Source organism: Diabrotica virgifera, chromosome 7 (genome assembly GCF_917563875.1).
Source record: "Diabrotica virgifera virgifera chromosome 7, PGI_DIABVI_V3a".
NCBI classification, from domain to species: domain Eukaryota; kingdom Metazoa; phylum Arthropoda; class Insecta; order Coleoptera; family Chrysomelidae; genus Diabrotica; species Diabrotica virgifera.
This window is the reverse complement of record NC_065449.1, coordinates 116241748-116263215: the sequence shown is the minus strand read 5'-3', so window position 1 is coordinate 116263215 and position 21468 is coordinate 116241748. Positions and strand designations below refer to the sequence as shown.

The following is a 21468-nucleotide window of genomic DNA, read 5'->3' as shown; positions in this document are numbered from 1 at the left end:
CGGCTCACACCTCCGCCGTCGCCATGGCCAAATTGGTCGAATTGGGCTACGAACTGTTACCCCATCCACCGTATTCTCCAGATTTGGCCCCGTGCGACTACTATTTGTTTCCAAACTTGAAAAAGACACTCGCTGGGCAGACATTTAAGTCGAATGAGGGGATCATCGCCGCCACGGAAGCCTATTTTGCAGACCTCGAGAAAAGGTATTTTTCACACAGGCTAAAGAAGTTGGAGCATCGCTGGGTCAAGTGTATCGAGCTAAAAGGAGACTATGTAGAGAAATAAATTACAACTTTTCCAAAATTTTCCTTTTTCTTTTGTAGGCTAAGTACTTATCGGACTGCCCACGTAAGTAAAGAATATAATTTTTGAAATTACGAAGTACCTACCTAAATTCAAGTCCACACCTTATTGTATCAGATCTTGATAAATATTTTGGACTTACTTCATTTTAAATAATTGTTTTTAGTTGTAAATGTAGCCCGATCGCCTGTCTTCCCATAATGAACCTTCCTCATTAATTAACAATTAAAAAATATATTTTAGAATAAAATATGGCAAAAATTCTTATCACGACCTGATAGAGGAAGGTTTGAACTTGAATATAGGTACTTGATGATCACAAAAAAAGAATGTGTGTACTTTGTACGCACGTAAGAAGTTATACTTCTATTATATGATTTCAACGAAATTAATATACTTTAAACAGTTTCTCTGCTACTTTCCAAAAATTTTTATTAAAACAATACCAAAAATTAAAAAAATAAAAGAATAAAACACACACAAACACATTGAAAAATGCCACAAATGATTTCTGAACAATAATTGTTGCCAAAAATTTTAATTAAATACGTATTTTCTGAAAAAAATTATATAATAATATACTTACAATCATAAAATCTATAAAAAAAAATAAAAAAATGATATAACTTGCATTGGGCTTGAACCTACTCCCCGTGTATCCCGCCGTACGAGAGTCGAAGCGATTTCAAACTGCACCACCTTCGCGTATACGTCATGTGGGATTATACACAAACTGAACAACTTTTTGACATTTTGTTTATATGAATTTTTATTAGTTTGATTTTTGTCGAATTAAAATACAACAATATATAGAGTAAGAAAACGATACATTAGATGAAAATTTGTAGAAAGTTTGTTCGTAATCAGATTATGTAAATTAAAGCATTGCCTACTAGGGGTATAGCATAGCAAGTACTAGGTAAGTACATTATTTTTTTTACATTTTCTAAATAGGTATGAAGATAATTTTTTATTGGAATACAACTGAAACATTTAGAATTACGTACCTGTGGCTTTTCAAAACTGTTTAAAAAGTCACTATAATTATAAATTTGATGTTATTTCTGTCCTCACAACAATAAAATCTAATATATTATACATTTTTGTTTACCGATAACCTCCATATTGAACAATTATTGACAGATCATTTCAACACCCAATCAGAGCCCGTATAAAGACTAATACCAAACTGTCGGTGTGCGCATGCGCGCAGATCAATATAAATTCACCCTCAATCTCAATCGTGCCTAAAGAAGTATAACTTCAAAAAATATTTTTTACTTGTGTTATTGAGACTTGAAAATCGTCATCCTTTGTTCTTTTTTCAGTTTTAAATTGTTTATAACTCGATAACGATCCACAAAAATTACAAAAGATCTTTTTTTTGGAAAGATCCAAAAAATGTGAAATAATATCTGACCGGACCGGATTTTTTTTAATTCACATAAAAAAGTCATTTTTTAATTATTAATTTTACCTACTCAGAACAAAATTAGATCGGGCACCACTTGTTTTTTATAATTGACCATTCCAAATCACGTGATATAATATGGCCGGCAGTGGGCAAAATTTAATAATATAGGGTTTACATCATTTTATGTAAAGAATATCCTGTTTGGTTTTGTTTTTTATTGTTAATTGTGCACCGAAATTGTGATAGCAAATAAATATAAACTAGTTTATCGCCTACATAACTGAATTATCCCATAGTAGTTATTGACACAAACTGGTAACTAATATGGGATAATTCTGTTCTGTAGGCGATAAACCACTTCATATTTAATTTGTTATCACAATTTCGCAGATTTCCTTACACAATTAACATAAAAAAACAACCAAACATGATTTTCTTTACAAATTAATGTCGATGTAAGGTTAGATTTTGCCCACACCCGGCCATGTTTGACGTTTCATTGGAATGCCTAATTGTTAACATACTAATGCCTGATTGCACCAATAAATCTTAAGCTCCAGCTTAGCCCAGCTCAGCTTGTAGATAGGGCCACTTTAAGTATAACTTACTTTATATGTCCAGCATGAGGAGCACTCCAAAATCATGATTTGGGAGTGCTCATCGAACATTCAACGTGTCTTGGTTTGTGTATTTCTATATAGTGCATTTTTATTGTGATTGTAGTGTAGACAGTTGTGTCTCAGATTAGCGAATCGAATATATCATAATTTTCGATTGTTATGGATCCAATCCACGTGGCAATCCATTGTGACAAGCTGAAAATTGATGGAAGACTCAATGGTGTAACGCGTATGTTTCGTAAGCTGAGCTTAAAGCTCGTCTTAAGCTTCAGATCGGTTGGTGGAACCAGGCATAAATTACATATCCAATAATTTTATAAGTAATAGAGTAATAAAACAGATCGGTGCAGATCGGGTCTATCCCAACATTCCGACAGCCAAAATCCCGACAGCCACAATCCCGACACGCCAGAATTCCGACAGGCCAAAATTCCGACAGGCCAGAATCCCGACAGGTTTGATAAGTTTCTTTTTAACATATAATTGTTTATGGCGATCTGTTTTTTATTTTTTGTTACTAAACAAAAGTATTTACCATTTAATATGAACTAATTTTCTAGTTCATAAGTTTACTTTCATATAATAGATATTATTATGTCACTTATAACCTTCCATTTCAGTAAGTATAGCTTTTATATTATAAAATGAAGTGTTTAAATAATTTTGTCTTTTAATTTACACAATAATTAGTACCTGTACTTATTAGTAAGTAATAATTTTTCAATTTCAATACTCTCTATAATATGATTTGGTATTGTATTTAAAAAAGAAACAATAAATATTCAAAATGTAGTGGTCGGAATTTTTACTTATGCGAGGATTGTTGCATGTCGGGATTTTGGCCTGTCGGGATTCTGGCGTGTCGGGATTCTGGCGTGTTGGTGTTTTGGCCGTCGGGATTTTTGCTGACGGGATTTTGGGCGCCACCGTTGCAGATCAACCTCATATCGGATACTCTACTACTAGAACTATTATACTATAGTACTACTATAACTATTATAGTTGTAACATCCATAAAAGCTAATCTGACTGTGACAGAAAACTCCTTCTTCTTAGTGCCGTCTTTTTTCGAAGATTGGCGATCATTATGGCTATGTGTATTTTGTTTACAGCTGCTTTGAAAAGCTGGTAAGACGATTAAACCATTCCCTGAGATTACCAGAATCCCAGCCATGACATCCGTCGACTTCCAACGCTATGCTTTCCTAAAATCTTTCCCTGCATATTTTGCAGAAGCTATAATGTGTTCTCGACTTATAATCGAGGGTAAAATTGAAGGCAAGAGAAGAATAGGACGCAAGAAAATGTCCTAATTCCGAAACATAAGGCAATGTACAGGGATTAACAACATTCAATCTCTGATACACATTGCACGAAATAGCGAGTTAATGGAAAATGCGATCGCTAACATCCATTAGTGGATTTGCATCTGAAGAAGAAGATATGTGTTTTCATATGTCTACATGAAAATGATATGTGTTTATTTGATTTTAGAACTGTAAGCTTATCAATGAAATAAAATGCTTAACAATTTTTGTTTGTTTGTTTCATGTGCCTGCTCTCTACATGCTGTAATTGAATGGACATTTAGACTGTAAGTATTTACAAACTAGTTACATGTAGATTATATTCTTTTGACAGCTACACTTGGATTTATTTTTATTTAGATACTTTTTTGTGTATGCATATGTTACAGTTGAAGCGTAAATTTCAATCAATGTATATGTATCTACTTGTTATTCCGTTGGTGCCTATCCTCCACATAATCATCATCATCACCGTTCATTGCCTCCGGATTATGGCTAAGGCTTTCGCTCGTTATCCTATTCTAAGATGGAGTAGTCTTATCTTTCTCTGGTTTGGGCACAATTTATTGTTATCCTCCACAGGCTGACTCTGAATAAAAGCACTGTCGCCATTCTCGCCTACTCTGGATATTCTACACCAACAGGGGCCGCTACAGAGCTTTTATACTTTGCAAACAAAGGTTAATTTCATGTTTTTTTATGGAAGCTGTCTGTTACAAACCAGTCATACTGCAGCCAGTTGGCTTATTTTACATCTTCTATTCCTTCATGATACCATTCCAGCATTCTGGAACCCTGTAGCATTCTATACAGGTCTCGTGAGTGGGTACAGGTATCTTTGGAGTTACCTCGTTTTCTCCGAAATATATTTTCCACTAGTAGTTATGTAAGATATCGTTGACTGTTACCGGTTCTCTGCTGCAGAGTCTGCAGTCCAAGTCTCCATAAAACAGTTCCATTATATGCAGGTGTTCTGGTGGGCCCACAGTCTACACTGGATCGAAGTATTTTGTAGCTGATGCTGTTCTGACAAGTGCATCAGCTCTTTATTCTTGTATGAGTAAAGTAAATCATAGAAAACAATGGACAAACATATTAGAAAACACTATTAACTTAAAAAAAGTTAGCAATCAGCCATGTGATGGATGACCGAAGTTATCTTTAACGTAAAGTTATCCTGTAGTTAAGTTATAATCCTCGAAGTGGTGTGATGTATCATATTTAACTTACTACTTGCGTTATTTCTTGACAGTTTTTGAGTTATCTGATATATCAACTGTCACTTTATAACGCGACGTTAAACCTCAAGTTATGAGATAACTTTGTAGTTATGTAAGGATATGTAAGGTTAGGTTCATCTTTTGACTTGTTTTTAGACAGAAATCAAGTTATTTTAGAAGCTAATAATTTAATAATCAAAAATAGAAGGGTAACACAATTTTAAAAATTATACAATAATCAAATCGAGAGATATAAGTTGAAATTTTATTTTAAGTAGGTACCTACTGAGCTTTCTATCCAGAGTTGCCAGATGATATTTTATAAATCCCCCACTTAGAAACTGAAATTCCCTCAAATTGAAGCTCAAATACCCCAAATTTAAATTTTTGCCGCATTTTAATAAAATAGTGGTCAAATTACGAGAACAGTAAACCAAAATTATACTACTTATCAACGAGGGCCCTGGAAATAATTAATAGTTCCAATCGTCTTCGATTATATGGGAGTATATTATACAGTTCTATGTACATTCGCAAATTTAATTTACCATGACCCTTAAAATCCTGCATAATTTTCCGGCCCCGAAAAATCCCACTACAATTTCTGCTTAGAAAAATTTCCCTAGACGCTTTCAAATTACCCCAAAATTGTGGGAAAATACACCAATCTGGCAACCCTGTTTCTATCTACCGTTTGAAACACCACCGAACCCGAACAGCTGTTTGCTGTTCGGTCATCGACGGTGGCCGACGATGGATATTTACTTTTACGGTCATCTACCCATCCTGTAGCATGTTCCGAACGATTTCTCGCGCTCACTCCAACTTGTACTATTTCTACATAAGGTTCTCTTTGTTACGTCAAACTTTGTTCCTTAAATTTTATTTCTAATATAACGTTGAAAAAATAACTATCTCATAACTGTGAAGAATACATCACACCGAATTTTACCTAAATAGTTATGGGCATCGTTATACCTGAGAGTAATCTTAACTTTAACTCAAACAATAAAGATAACTTCGGTCATCCATCACCCGGCTGAATGTCTTCTCCTTCCTCCTAAATGAATTTTCAAGTGCATATTGCAATGTTTCCTGTGACTACTTCTCTCTAAAAATTTTTTTTTAATAATATTAGGGATGTACTTACGGTGTGGGTTCATTCTGGGTTTCTATATGCAGCGCTTGATTCAGTGCCGCATTTCTGCTTGTGTGTGACGAACCAATAGATCCATTGTTAAGAACGTGAACGGGTTTCGCATGATAACTGGGCCCAAGTTGGGAGCTCGAGATGTTAGGAGTATAGCTGTGCGTACCCATAGATTCTTTACCGCCCGCAGATCCGTTAAGTAGTAGAGAGTGGGCTGCTGGAGATGCTACCGGCTTGGTATTAGATGTAGGTGGCGTTTGTGGATCGATGAGAACCTCGACGTAATTGGCGGGAAAGATACCTACAATTGTATAAATATAACGTTACTGTCTAAATGTTTTAAACACAAAGCAATGTCATTTTGTTTTTATATATTGATTACAAGAACACTCGGTAAAATACAAAGAATCTATATACACAGCGGAAAAAGGCGTTTTATAATCTAACAAGACCAGAAGAAATGAATATTGATTCGACGAAGAATATAAGAGACTACAGCAGCGCAGAGCGAGATTGACTTTTGAGGATTCTGGAAGGAAAAAGAAAGATCAATATGAAAACGTTCTAAACGAGATTATTAACCACAATAACAGAAAAACTCACGGAGATTCTACCAGTAGATGGAAGAATCATTTTGAAGAGTTGCTTAATAACAATCATGAACATGTGATTAAAGCTCCGATGACTTAAATGACTGAAAATCACCGGCAGCCACTCCCTATCGAAGAAAAAATTAGAGAAGCCATTTTAAAACTGAAAAAAAAGAACAAAGCATCCATTTCGGATACCTACTCTGTGGAGTTTAAAAACGTCGACGAAATCCTTCTGAAATTCACAAATTAATAACTGAAATCTGACAACAAAAAGAAAAAAACGCAGACTGGAAATTAGGCATATTGTGTCCACTTCACTTTTATTGCGTATCTGTAAAAATTTAATTTTAAACCATTTTACTTTATTACTTTACTCTTTTACTATTAATATCTACTTCAAAATTAACATGTGTGTCCTTAAATGGGTTAAAATTTAGAATTTGCTTCTGATTTATTTCAGTTACGGATTTAGGCTTGCCTGATGCTTTGGCGTATCGTATCATGGTTATCCATTGGTGTGGAGCATATACGACTCAATGTTTTTCCCTTTTTCCATAAGGGCATTCATTGAATCACCCTCGTTTTGTGAATGTGCTATTTCTAAAAATACATGTGTAATGTTAATATCAAACTTTTTCACTACATAGAAGTACGTAGCAAACACTATTCGATACTTATTTTGTCCACCGCAACTATCAAAAAGGAAAAAAACTCCGTAAATCCGTTTTTACTTTTATTTCGATAATTTGACTTATGACATGTACCATATGTTTGACTACGTTATAAATTAAACATACGTGCAACAAAGTTGTAACTCGTTTAAAAGCCTTGTTAATCGTCAAGTATAAAGAAAGTAAATATTTTACATAGGGAGTATCCAGTGTTCCTGCCTTTTTCACGCTAAAATGGCACGCTTAAGTTAAAATACAACTTTTTTCAATGGAGTATTAGCCAAACTATTGAGAATTAAACTATGTCGTTTATATTGATGTGTGCGCAATTTTTTGCTGAATTCGCCTGTGTTGAAATCTGAAAAAAGATGTAACTTGAGTTACAACCTTGTTCGATGGGGGTGTCGAATTATAGATAGATATTATTATTATTCAATATAGCATATTATAAAGTATTGTTCAACGTATTGTACAAAATAATGCTGTACGCCGAACGAATAGTGAACCTTGCTCTAGCAAAGGTAATTCGAAAGTCCCAGATTAACACAAATGATACTATATTAATTTAAAAAATCTGTGCAAGTTGCCGGATATGCAGATGACATTGACATCATAGCTAGTCCTCCTGCATCTGAAGGGCATCTGCACAGAGAATGGGACTAAATGAATGCCCAAAAGATCAAACATATGTGTTGTACTAGGTCAAACAAGCAAGTATAGGGTAGGAACTAACAAAGAGCTGGAAGAATTATATCCAGACGCTAACATAATAAAAGAAACAAAAGTCCAAAAGATTCCAATAGGCAGGACACCTCAGAAGACATTCTGACGAAATAATAGTAAGGCTGGTATGGGAAGAAGTTTCAACTGGAAGAAGACCACGTGGACGACCTCAACTGCGGCGGCGAGATAATATCGCCATCCCGGAATAAGATTGACGTAACTGCAAATTTTGTCAATTCCTGTTTATTGCGTAATTAACTTCTAAAACACTGTGTACAGATGATACAAAACCGACAGAACTATAACTACGTGCTAAGCCACTACAGGGTAGTTGCGTCGTTATTGAACTAAGCACCATTTTAAATCCTTGCTTCTGGTGAATAATGACGCAACTGTAAATAGGGTTGAAAATGGTGGGACTAAATTAAGATAATGAAATTCGAACCAATAGGAATGAAAATAAATGCCATCATTGTAAGGATAAACTCCATACCGATGCTTCGGACGGTTACTCTTTATTTTATCACTATTTTAAATATTTAAAAAAATTTAGATGAAGAATGACGCAACTGCAAAAAGGGTTGAAATGGGGGATTAAATTAAGATAATGAAATTCGGAAACCAATAGGGATAAAAATAAAAGCCACAATTGTAAGAATAAGCGGCATAACGATGCTCCTGGACTGGTCCTGGACTATTACTTCTCATTTAATCCCTATTTTAAATATTTAAAAATCGTTTTTTTGCTATCTTGAAAAATTTGGTTTTTTGCAGTTACGTTATTCTTATTCCGGGCCGGCGATATAGTAGGAGATCTTAAAGCTACGGGCATAGAGAAAATTGGATGGAGATTGCGTAAGGCAGAGAGGCATGTTGTCGAATCGGCTAAAACCAACGAAGGGTTGTAAAGCTACGGAGTAGGTAAGTAAACTAGGTCAAGCAACCAGACACTTAAAAGAATAAATTGATACAAATACCTAGACTCTCTGTTAACTAAAGCTAACAACGTCAGCGAAGAAATTAAAAGAAGAATTAAAATAATATTAACAAAATGAAACGGAAATGATAATATATCTTTAATTTGACACAAATCAAACTTGAAATAGATACAATATGGATCTAATATTTACCTTTTCTTCCACCAATTTTTCCTTCGTACCAGTTTTCATCGACTTTTCGGGTAATAACAACTAGTTCACCTTTTGCAAGGGACAGTTCCAAGTGAGTTTGGGCTACAAAATTGTATTTAGCTCGTGCTTGGCCCTCGTGTGCTTTTCTTATGGTAGATTTGGATTTTAATCCTTCAAAAGGAATAATCTGAAAAACAAGAACAGATATTGTAGTACTGCAGATTCTAAACATGCAAATACGGTATATTTAAATGTGAAATAAACATGAAATTTATACGGGGTGATTCGAGAAAGAGACAAAATATAAAGTACATATTGTATATTGTCGTTTATTAAGTAACATTATCATTTTATTTGGTCCAATCGCTATTAACTTAAATGTATCCTACACCTTGGATCATCCCATATTATTAGGAACTGTGTCGTTGTCTGTCCGTCTGTGAGATAACTCTTGAAAAAAAAAAGATCAAGAGCCTTGAAACTTAATACACACGTTTCTCTTGGTCCAACAAAATAATAATAGGTCAATGGTAAATAAATAAGTTATAAATCTCCGTATAGAGAGGGCATAATATATCCTTCTTGGTATATAATTCTTTTAGAATACATATAATTGCAATACGGGCAAGGGCGCACTACCTCGCCGGACAGTATAATTCGCCCCTACTCGTGAGAACTATATGGATAAGTGTTTAATCATGCAGGAAAAAGGAAAACAACACAGCGAAGTGGCAATGGAGCGCGTCACCAGTGGTGGTGCAGCGAAGAGGAAAAGAGGAAGGAGGAGACTATGATCTTCGGAAGAAGGGGATCTGTTGGAAGATCTCCGACTTAAGAAACCTTAAGGGAGTTACTGAAGACATGGAAGGCAGTAAGTCGCCCTCGGTAGCATGGAGAAATGAAATATATGTAATAGTGGAGAAAACCGGTGAGGAAGGGACGACTAAGGAGACGGCAAGAGTAGCCACACAGATAGCCTTCGAAGAGTTCCCCGAAAAACTTAGTAAAGGAGAGATAGAGATGGTAGCCCCTTTCTCCTGAGTCCTGAACTCAGGGGAAAGGGGCTTTGAAAAAATAAAGGACATTATAAAGTCGAATAGGAAAAGGATCACTATACGGTCGCCAAACCGGGAACATGGAGTAACCCTACAGGCGACTCGGTAGTCGTCTTGGAACCTGGACTTTTCGGTGAGATGGAAAGGTTCTACGAACTGATAAGGAAAAAAGAGGAACTGGGAGTATGTGCAGGAGGTACATACAGACCAGGAGAGGTGGAGTACCTCCAACTTAATACTATGACCACGATTACAAGGAAGGGCCGGGAGGAACAGAACCGGGGAAATCGTCAGACTATTTTCATGGTCCCTGTAGAGAATAGGGTGACAGAAATGGATGGAGACAAGAGACTACTGGCAAGTATTTCTAAATTGAGGGAAGACATGGACACCAGATAATCAAATAGCTTAGCTCACCGCCCTCGAAGACCCTTTTTACGATTTGGGCGCCTTCTGTATGTATAAATATCCGCTATAATATTATTATAATAGATACAGCGGAAATTGATACCCACGAAAGGCGCCCGAAGCTTGAAAATAGTCTTCGAGAGTGCGGTTATAATTTATTTCCTCTGCTAAATAAATTGCTCTATTAAATATAGTTCCACTCGAATCTCATCTCTTTATCATTTAGAAGAACAGAAGTTTTCTTGGTATTTATCGATCACAAAATCTACTACCTTACTTTCATTTTATATATCCTGCTCTGATGCGCGCCTGTTAATCTTTACACTTTTTTGTGGGTACCAATATTAGGCACCTTATTTTAACCTTTTTTTAAATTTCAACTGCATATAGTGCATTCTTTCACGGTTTTTGCTCTAAATTTTAAAGAACCGCTTGGATTGACATGAAATTTGGCATACGTATAGCTTACATGTCAAAGAAAAAAAGTGATATTGTGCCGATGTGTGCTTTTGCCCTGGGGGTGACTTTCACCCCCTCTTGGGGGTGAAAAAATATATATCCACAATAAGTCCGGAAATGGGTAAACTGACTAATTTTAAGTAACTTTTGTTCTATAGAGCTTTTTCGCCAAGTCAACCCTTTTCGAGTTATTTGCGAGTGAATAAGTTCATTTTCCAACAAAATAACCACATTTTTAGACGGTATTTCGCAAATAACTCACAAAGTAAGTATTTTGTCGAAAAAAACGTTCTTAGCAAAAATATAGCTTATAAAAAACTAAAAAAAAAAATGGTGTACGCGTTAGGTCTCTGGATCTCGTAGAACCAGAGTTATAGCCAATAAAAAATAGATTCATATTCACCAAATTTCAAATAGAATATTTCGACGTGAAATATCCAAAAAATTAAGCACTTTTTGGAGAAAACCCATAATAACTTTTTTAAAGTGTTTAAAAAAAGCTTTATTTCTGTTTTTACAAAAAGTTTCTAGCATTAAATTTAAGTAAGTTACGCTCAAAATAAAGTTGGTCCCTTTTGTTTTTGCAAAAAAAAAAATCGGGAAGACCACCCCCTAATTATCAACTTAAATGAAATTAATCGTTACCGCTCCACAAATTATTTTACTTATCTTGTGTTTATATGATCTGTAAGTTTCATCGATTCAAAGTGCTTATTTTTGAAAAAATTTGGTTTCAAAGTAAAATTTTTAAAAATTTAAATTTTGAAAAATATGCTTTTTTTCAAAATAACTTAAAAATTGTTAGAGATACCAAAAATCTCGAAAAACAAAAAAAAGTCAGATTTGCTTTTCTGAATATCATGTATTTTTTTGTTTTTCTGTTAGACAAAAATTGATTAAGATTTGGTGTTTCTAAATTTGCATACATTTGTGATCAGTGACTCGTTCAACCCCTTTTAATTACAGCCCTTTCAATAATAAGGATTTTGAACTGATGAAACTTACAGATCATATAAACAATATATACACGAGTCAAGAAACTTGTGAAGTCGTAACGATTAACTTCATTTAAGATACTAATTAGGGGATGATTTTCTCGATTTTTTTAACAAAACCAAAAGGGACTAACTTTATTTTGAGCGTAACTTGTTTAATTTTGATGCTAGAAATTTTTTTTAGAAAACAAAAATGAAGCTTTTTTTAAACACTTTAAATTGCAATTGCATTAAGTTGCAATGAGTTTTCCCCGAAATGTGCTTAATTTTTGGTTATTTCATGTTAAATTATTCCATTTGGAACTTGACGAATATGAACCTATTTTTCATTAGCTATAACTCTGCTTCTACCAGGTGTAAAGACGTGATATATACACCATTTTTTAAAATTTTTTACAGGCTATATTTTTACTAAGAATGTTTTTCCGACAAAATACTTACTATTTGAGTTATTTGCGAAAAACCGTCTAAAAGCGTGGTTATTTTGTTGAAAAAATGAAAATATTCACTGCCAAATAACTCGAAAAGTATTGACTTAGTGAAAAAACTCTATAGAACAAAAGTTACTTAAAATTAGCCAGTTTATCCATTTCCTGACTTTCTTTGGACGAATATTTTTTCAACCCCAAGAGGGGGTAAAAACCACCCCCAGAGCAAAAGCACATATCGGCACAATATCACTTTTTTTCTTTGACTTGTTAGCTATGTGCATACCAAATTTCGTGTCAATACAAGCGGTTCTTTAAAATTTAGAGATTTTGCAATATTTTACCGTCAAAGAACGGACTACTAGTAATACTTGAATGTCTTATATTCAGCCAGGTGCCTATTTATTTTAAAGTGTGATTTAAATAAAGAAAATATATGCCGGCTTAGCGCCGAAGTCTGGATGAACGAAGAATGGACGAGAAGAATGTCTCAATTGAGACCGGGAGTCCATTAGAAGCAGTTAAATATATTTAAATGTATCTAGTACTAATCGCTAGTCTAGCTTTATTATTCTTTATACTTTTACATATTTTTATGTTGTACTAATTTTATTAATCTCATTCTCTCTATTAAAGTCAATAGAGACATTTTTTTCTAGCAATGATTTTTATTTTAAGCAAGTTAAAAATAGTCCTTCTGTAATCATTATTGACTAAATGGTTATCGAAATTTAAGATTAAAAATCTTAGAACGTATGGCAAATACAAAGTCATATATTGTACAGTAAAAGCAATAATTTTAGGAATTTTTGTTATTGTTGGTAAAACCCATACTTACGAAAATAACATTTTGATATAATACATCAAAATATTTTTACATTATTTGTGCAATTCATTATGTTTGCTACAGATTCAATAACTGCAATAATTAATTGGACACGAGATAGAACTCGTTGGATATAACCTTGTTCTTTTTATATTTCAATATGCCCTATAAGTTTTAAACTGGTACATATAGTCCACTGCTATGATTATGCATATTTTTAACTTTTATTAATCTTTATTAGAATCAATTACAATGTAAGAAGGCTTTATACACTCACCGGCACAAAATTTCGCCACCCAAAATTTTTGATTAGGTTTGACAATCTATAACTTTATTATTTGTACTCCGATTTTCAAGATTGTTGCATCAGTTTGTAGGTAGGGGAGAGTTGGACAAAACCGGGTAGGTTGATAAAACCGGGTACCCCTTAATTCTTCTAACTGTCTGCTACTAACTATTAGACAATGTTAAAATTAGTGTCCCTTTACCACCAACAGTCGTGTGTATTCATTTCTACCTCATTTGAGTAATCTGTGCCGGAGCAGTAAGACCTCACCTGTTTTTTGATGCAGGAAACTCGATTTTTAAGTTAAGTTTATAGCTGTTTTCTCCTCTAATGAATAACTAATGGCCATTTTAAAATTTAATACATGTAACCTAGTATATTACCTTTAATTTGGCCACAAATTTTTAAATATTATTTCATAACTTAAAAATTTAAATGACATTTAATGTCTTGTTTACGAGTTTGACAAAACTGGGTAGTCCGAAAATCGACAAAACCGGGTACCGGTTTTTATCAGACCTGTTGTTACTTCCAGTTTCTGCAGTGGTTTTTTTGCTTTTACTTAACTACAACATGTGGCTTCTTCTGTTGAAGAAGCTAGTAAGAAAGCTAGTAGGAAAAATTAAAAAAATTTCCAGTCGTAAAAAAATTAAAACTAAATGAACTGGACAAAAAAAAAAAGAAAAACCGTGGTAAAAAGTGCTGCACTAAAAACAAAATTTTGGAGAGTTTGGAGGAAGAAGATAATAACGACGATGCGTGTCTATATTACAATTAACTATTTTTAAATTACAGTCGAACCCGCTTATTGGAATAGCCTTCGTGACAACAAAAGTATTCCTATAACCGATATATTCTAATAACCGATCATTGGTGGCTTGTAGAAACGTTTCGGACCTAAAATTTCTATTCCTTAAATCGGGATATTCCTATAACCGGTATTCTAATAAGCGGGTTCGACTGTATAATGCGAAGGAAGGCTGGATAAAATGTGTGTCTTGCACCAAATAGGCTTATGACGCCTGTAGTGCCTATGATGATGTAGATGAAGTTTTTATTTGTGACTTCTGTTCATAGATTTTTGATTTTTGTTTACATACATTTAATAAATATTTTATTTTCTGCCCATTAGTGTTTTTACATGGTAATTAAGTTACTACCCGGTTTTATCATACCGGTTGGACAAAACCGGGTATTTTGCAATATTTTCATAAAAATAAAACAAATTTAAAATCTAAGAATATTTTTAAAAATTAACATTGGCATATCAAACTTAAGTCATTTGAGAATATTTCAATCTGCAGCAAACATTTCCTACTCTCACATAGCAAAAGATACAGACGTTTTTGGAGTGGTACCCGTTTTTGTCCAACTCTCCCCTACATGTATTGATGTCGTTTGTTATTATTCTGGTAATAAATTTTTTTTGCTTAGATGGCATTATACTGGGGGGAATGAAAGCGTTGTTTTTTCTCCTAACTTTAAAAAATTCTGTGGAAAAATTGGAGGGCTGATTTTGTTTCATACTCCTTTAATATTATCCTGAAGGTATCATTAAGGTTTTGTTTTTTTAATTATCCGAATATCTCTTTTCTTGTAAGAGCTGTAAATAAAAACACTGCTTTGAAGGTTTATTTAATTAAAAATATCAGACGCACTAAAATGACAAAACAAAACAAAATGAACAACAAAACAAAACAATTCAATAGCGGATATGTCCACCTCTTGCAGCAACGACTGCTCGCAATCTGTTTAGCATCGAATAAAGATGTGTTATCCTTGCCTAGGGAATAACCCGATATTCGTCTACCAGGGCCATAACTGTACCAAATTTTCTGGAGGGCTAGGACGACGGCGAATAGCTTTTTTAGTTAATCTTATAAATGCTCAATAGGATTGAGATCTGGGCTGCATGCGGGCCATTCTAATCTTATCAATCCAACCTCTATTTTATGAGTCAATCAGTGTTTTTATTTACAAAAAATAATACATCTCTTACAAGAATAGAGATATTCGGATAATTCAAAAAACAAAATTTTAGTGATGCATCCGGAATAATATGACAGGACTATGAAACAAAATCAGCTATTCCATTTTTCCACAGAATTTTTTAAAGTTAGGAGAAAATACAACGCTTCCATTCACCCCTGTATAATGCCATGCAAGCAAAACTTTTTGTTACCGGAATAATACCGAACGATACCAATAGTCCAAGTAATGAAGCTTAAAATAGTACAAAACCTCGCAATTTTTACAGAATGGATAGATTTGCTTGAAAATTTGAGAATAAGTAGTGGATAGTCCAAGGATCAAAATCTATATCATGCTGAAAGGCGCTTTTACCATGGGGGTGGTTGCCACCCCATCTCAGGGGTGGAAATTTTTTATTATATTTTAATCGCAAAAGTTGGTAAATACGTTCATTCTAAGCAAAAAATGTTCTATACATTTTTTTGATAAAATTTATAGTTTTTGATTTATTCGCTATCGAAAATGTTAGTTTTATATCGAAAAATCAATGTTTTTAATAAGATTTCTACTAATAACTCCAAAAGTTTTCGTTTTATCAAAACAACTTTACTTACCAAAATTTACCTTTTGAAAAATAAACAAAACCGTTTTTTAAAATTTTCTTTAAGACCAATAGTAATCAAGCTATACTTTATTATATATTAGCTCTTCTTCGTAAAATGCTAAATATTGTAGTTTTAAAGTCAAAAGACGGGAAAACTATGCATTTTTCGAGGACAACTTATTCAAACTAATTTAAAGTACTTAAAAATATCTATCTCTAGAAATAAAAAAAAGTCTCTAGCTCAAAAATTAAGTGACTTATAATGAAAAGAATGTCAGTCCTCATTTTTTTCAGCGAAAAAGTGATCGCAATCAACCCCCTAATCACCACCCTAATTAAAATTAATCATTAACCTTATTTGGTCATTTTTATTTATATATTATTAATAGGTTTTAAAAGTTTGACAGACATATAATGATTAGTTTAAAAAAAAAATGGAGTTAAAAGCGAATAACGAATTTTTGTAGTTTGGAAAAAAATGGCTTTTTCTTCAGAATAGCAAGATTAGCATTAGAGATACGAAAAAATGTTTAAGTATGAAATTGTAGCTTATTTAATTTCCAACAATCTGGTTTGCACAAATGCTTTTTACGGCAAAAAGTGAGTGAGCTATTGACAATTCAAACTTATAATAACATGCAAAAACCACCTTTACCAACCCTTTCAAAGTCACCTCTTTTTGCGACTGAGGATTTTAAAAAGATTTAATGTTAATATTCTTATAGATCTTGCAAAAGCCTACAAAATTATGGTTTACCAAACTTTCTAAGATAAAGAATAAAAAAGTTACGGTTAAAAATCAATATATTTATTTGAAAAAAAAGGGGAAATCCAATTGGAAGCATAATAATGTAAGTTAGCTGTGTTTTTAGTCATTAGCCCTTATTCATTCTTATTTATCTATGTATTATTAATAGATTCTATAAGTTTGACTGGCTTAGAATGGTTAGTTTTAAAAAAACTGGAGTTAAAAGCGAATAACGAATTTGTGTAGTTTGGTAAAAAATGCAATTTTCTTCAGAATAGAAAGATTAGCATCAGAGATACGAAAAAATGTTTCAATATAAAGTTGTAGGTTATTTCATTCCCGATAATTTGGTTTGAAAAAAAATTTCTCCATGGCAAAAATTTAGTAAATCGTAAATGAGTACATATCGAAAAACATTGATTTTTTCTATACATATAAAACTAACATTTTCGATAGCGAATAAATCGAAAACTATTAATTTTATCAAAAAAATGTATAGAACAATTTTTGCTTAAAATGAATATTTTTATCAACTTTTGCGATCAAAATGTGATAAAAAATTTCCACCCCCGAGATGGGGTGGCAACCACCCCCATGGTAAAAGCGCCTTTCGTCATGATATAGATTTTGATCCTTGGACTATCCACTACTTATTCTCAAATTTTCAAGCAAATCGATACATTCTGTTAAAATTGCCAGGTGAACAGCTTCGGTTCCTGGACTACAATACATGTACCTACATACTGGTGCAAGAATCTTGAAAATCGTAGCAAAAATAATAAAGTTATAAATTGTCAAACTTAATCAAAAATTTTGGGTGGCGGAATTTTGTGCCGGTGAGTGTATAATGCGAAAAAGTAACCAAACTCCACCACTCCCATCAGTGATACTAGAGTCCTGGCTGAACTCCGACCTTCATTAGTCTATTTTGCCAGTTATTATTCTCTATTGACATCCGTTGATAATTTTAATTTTACTTTCATTCATCTTTCGCACCGTCTGGTCTAAAGCATTCTATCCAAGACTTGGCCTATCTCTACTACTATTTACTTCATATGGAGCGATAATATTATTCATTGGGGAGGACAGTTTTCATTCACCCTTGACAGATATCTTGTCCGCCTTGGACTACCTATTTTCTGATATTCATACAAACATAATCGTTCCTCTTCTACTGTCAAGGAGGCGCGTCTAGGTATTTCTCAATTCTTTTCTGTTCTTCGCCATTTGTATTACTTCTTGATAAAATTTACCCTTATTTTGCAATTTTGTTATGTCGCTGTTTCGCTCTTTTCTTAGTGTGCCCCTTCTGTTTTCCTTATTAATTTAGCTTCTCACATTCTTTTCACCTGCATGTTACTCTCTATCCATGTTATACGACCGAACCATGTTTTTTTTCCTTTATTGTTTCAAGCTTAATTTTAAGGCTGATCTCATTCCTTCATTTATGGGTCTATCTACCCTTCTTGCTCCTATCGTTCTTTTGAGGCATTTCATCTGTGCTGCTTGCATCTTGCTCTGGTGTCAACTGTTTAAAACCCAGGTTCCTCGGGTTGCTCCGGATGTCAACGTTGGGCCATATATTGTTTCGTATATTGTCATCTTCGTTTTTCTTAATACTTATTTGTTGTTAATATCCTCTATTTAGTCCACCAAGTAAGTAAAAAATCGAAGAAATCACATTTTTCACACTAAATTGTTCATAATCAAAGGACAACGTCGAAATTTCTACAGACAGCGTATAAGTAGGTATTCTTACTATGGGTATATATTAACGGAAAAACTCATCAAATATTGATATGTCCTAAACACGGTTAAATTTTGTTTATTTTCCTGCTGGTTATTTTTTTCTTGTGTAAATTGTACCTATATGTTACGAAATTGGATAAAACTCATTGTACCTACCCGAATACTTTGCCTATTATCCAAATGGATAAATGGCAAATGAGATTGATAACTTCTCCATTTATCTGTCATTCTAGATGTATGTAGGTAATAAATGTCATATGGATAAAGCAGTACATTTTAAATTTTGGTATAAATAACGCTGCTTACGTTTAAATTTACTTTGATTTATTGTTTTTATTTATTGTCACAAATGTATATGGTATATGGGTCTGAGAGAACTCTCCGAGACAAGCTGCGACTTGCCACAGGTGGACATGCTTATTTATGATCTCAAGATCTACAGTCTTCTGTCTATGCCAGAAGAGCTGAGACTAGTCTCAGGTTGGTGTTTAGTGAAAAAGTAAATATTGTCTTGCTAAAAAATGAGTGCGCGACGTTGTATATGAAATGTTAACCATAAGTTATAAAGGAACCACGAAAAAAATTTATTTATATACTTAGAGGAAACACTAGCGATCAACAGGTAGCCAAAACGCGTTTCAAGATTGCGGCTGTAATTTTAAATATTTTTTCGAGATATTTGGCACACGTATTCGTAATATAATAGAGAATAGCGGTACAGAGCCCAATTTGAAAAATATATTAATATGTGGAAATTACTCTGTAATTAAATACAATACTAAAAAAAAACGATCCTGTACCGCCATTAAGAATAACAAAAAAATACACTTTCTTCGAACAAACTTTTTTATCCGATGCCTAGATTTTGTGTCAATTTGGAACTACTAATGAAATAAAAAATTTTAGTAGTTCCAAAATGACACAAAATCTAGGTATCGGATAAAAAAGTTTATTTGAAGAAAGTGTATTTTTTTGTTATTCTTAATGGCGGTAGAGGCTCGTTTTTTTAATATTGTATTTAATTACAGAGTAATTTCCACATATTAATATATTTTTCAAATTGGGCTCTGTACCGCCATTCTTTATTACATTACGAATACGTGTGCCAAATATCTCGAAAAAATATTCAAAATTACAGCCGAAATCTTGGAACTCGTTTTTGCTACCTGTTGATCGCTACTGTTTCCGAGTTTTTTAAAAAATTTAATAGTTTTGATTAGAGTTCGGGAAATACGCACTTAAAAACCCTAAAATATGCATGCAAATATGCACCAAAAGCAGTTGAAATATGCACTAAAATTTAATGCATATAAATAAAAACGCAGTAATCCTTGTATTTAAGTACATTTTATTGTTATTGTACGCTAAAGTCACAAAAGAAATTTATTGAAATTTCTATTACCTACTTCCTACATCATTATATTCATTTATTCTTTATATTCATCATCATCATCATTCTTTATTATATTATTATTACAGTTAAAACTAATATTATTAAATGTTTTTCTAAATTTTGTAGAGAAAAACTGTGCCGTCTTTCACATATTAATTGTTTTATTTATTTTTCTCAACAGGCCATGTAGGCGCTGGGCGGGAAAAACACAATTACATTTTTTTTACTATACATATCTACAATATACAATATTAATTTGTCTATTAAAAAATACATCATATAAATATATAAATATATTATTGTGTTTTAAATTTTATCAATCAAAGGCAAAATAAAAAGTAAATTAATTTTTTTTTAAATAACGCGGGCACATAAATTTGATACACCCTGTATATTGAGCTGTAAATATTTATTAGAATTTAGTTTGGATGTAAGTGGATTTCTCTTTTTAATGAGCTTTCCGATGAACCATTAAAGACTTTTGTGAATAATTAAAGTGAAAAGGACGATGTATTTAGATTTAAAATGAAAATAGATTGTTTATTACGAGAACTATAGAATCCATAGGTAGATGTAATTATCACTTTCTGGGAAAGTGGTTTAAAAAGAAAGTTTGGAAATTTAATATCTTTGTTCAACACGAGTAAATGTTGTAGAGTTTCCCCGAAAGTAATTAGGATGGTCGGAATAATTTTGAAAATGAATGTTTGTTGGTCGAATGGAAAAGATTGTTCCTGATTCTTGGCAAGTTGGAAGGGGAAAGGTAGTTTGATAGTTTGTGAGAGTTTGAAAAAGAGGTCATTATGTTTTTGGCATCGCTGAAGAGCAGTTCGACGTTTTCGTGGATAGACAGTTAGCAAGTACGAAAAACCTCTTTGATTCTGTATTATTGTGAGAAGGAGAGCAGAGAATTTTTGGAATTTTGTTTGAATCGAATACGTGTCAAAAGAGGTCCGGCTTGTTGGAGAATTGGTGCTGGTATGCTGATAGTTTTGAAGCTGGAGAACGGAGAGGGCTTTGATGAGTAGCTTTTAACATAGTCAACGAGGGAGAGCTGTTTTGGGTCACGAGAAGACATCAGAGTGAATGAAGAAAAAGGTCAGTCAACTTATGTGAAAGATATTTTTATGTTCAGAAACTAAAATTTTGAGTAAAAAGCATATGAATTAAAATTCCAATATTTCTAAAAGTAAATAGGAAGTATAGCTAATCTTGTAAATACATAAATTTGTTTTGTTTACTTTGTTTTACCAAAGTCATCGGGAACAAACCGATAAATTGTTTTTTTTTAACTATAATAAATTTAAGTGGTAAAAATTTCATTTGGACATCTGTGTCCACAGGTTTTTAGATTCGATAGATTTTAGAGTATTGATTTTGATAAATAAAAGACAATTCTGTATTTTTATTTTA

General features: G+C 33.1%; 1 protein-coding gene across 14 annotated transcripts in view; it reads right to left on the bottom strand.

The window, feature by feature from the left end:
• Positions 1-21468, bottom strand: part of LOC114328625 (uncharacterized) — an 895031-nt gene that overhangs the window by 20519 nt on the left and 853044 nt on the right. For all 14 annotated transcript variants that reach the window (XM_050655804.1, XM_028277517.2, XM_028277519.2 and 11 more), the window contains 2 exons: positions 9134-9320; positions 6017-6317 (listed from right to left, as the gene is read on the bottom strand). In XM_050655804.1, coding sequence (XP_050511761.1) covers positions 6017-6317; positions 9134-9320 — 488 coding nt within the window. The remainder of the gene's footprint in view (positions 1-6016; positions 6318-9133; positions 9321-21468) is intronic.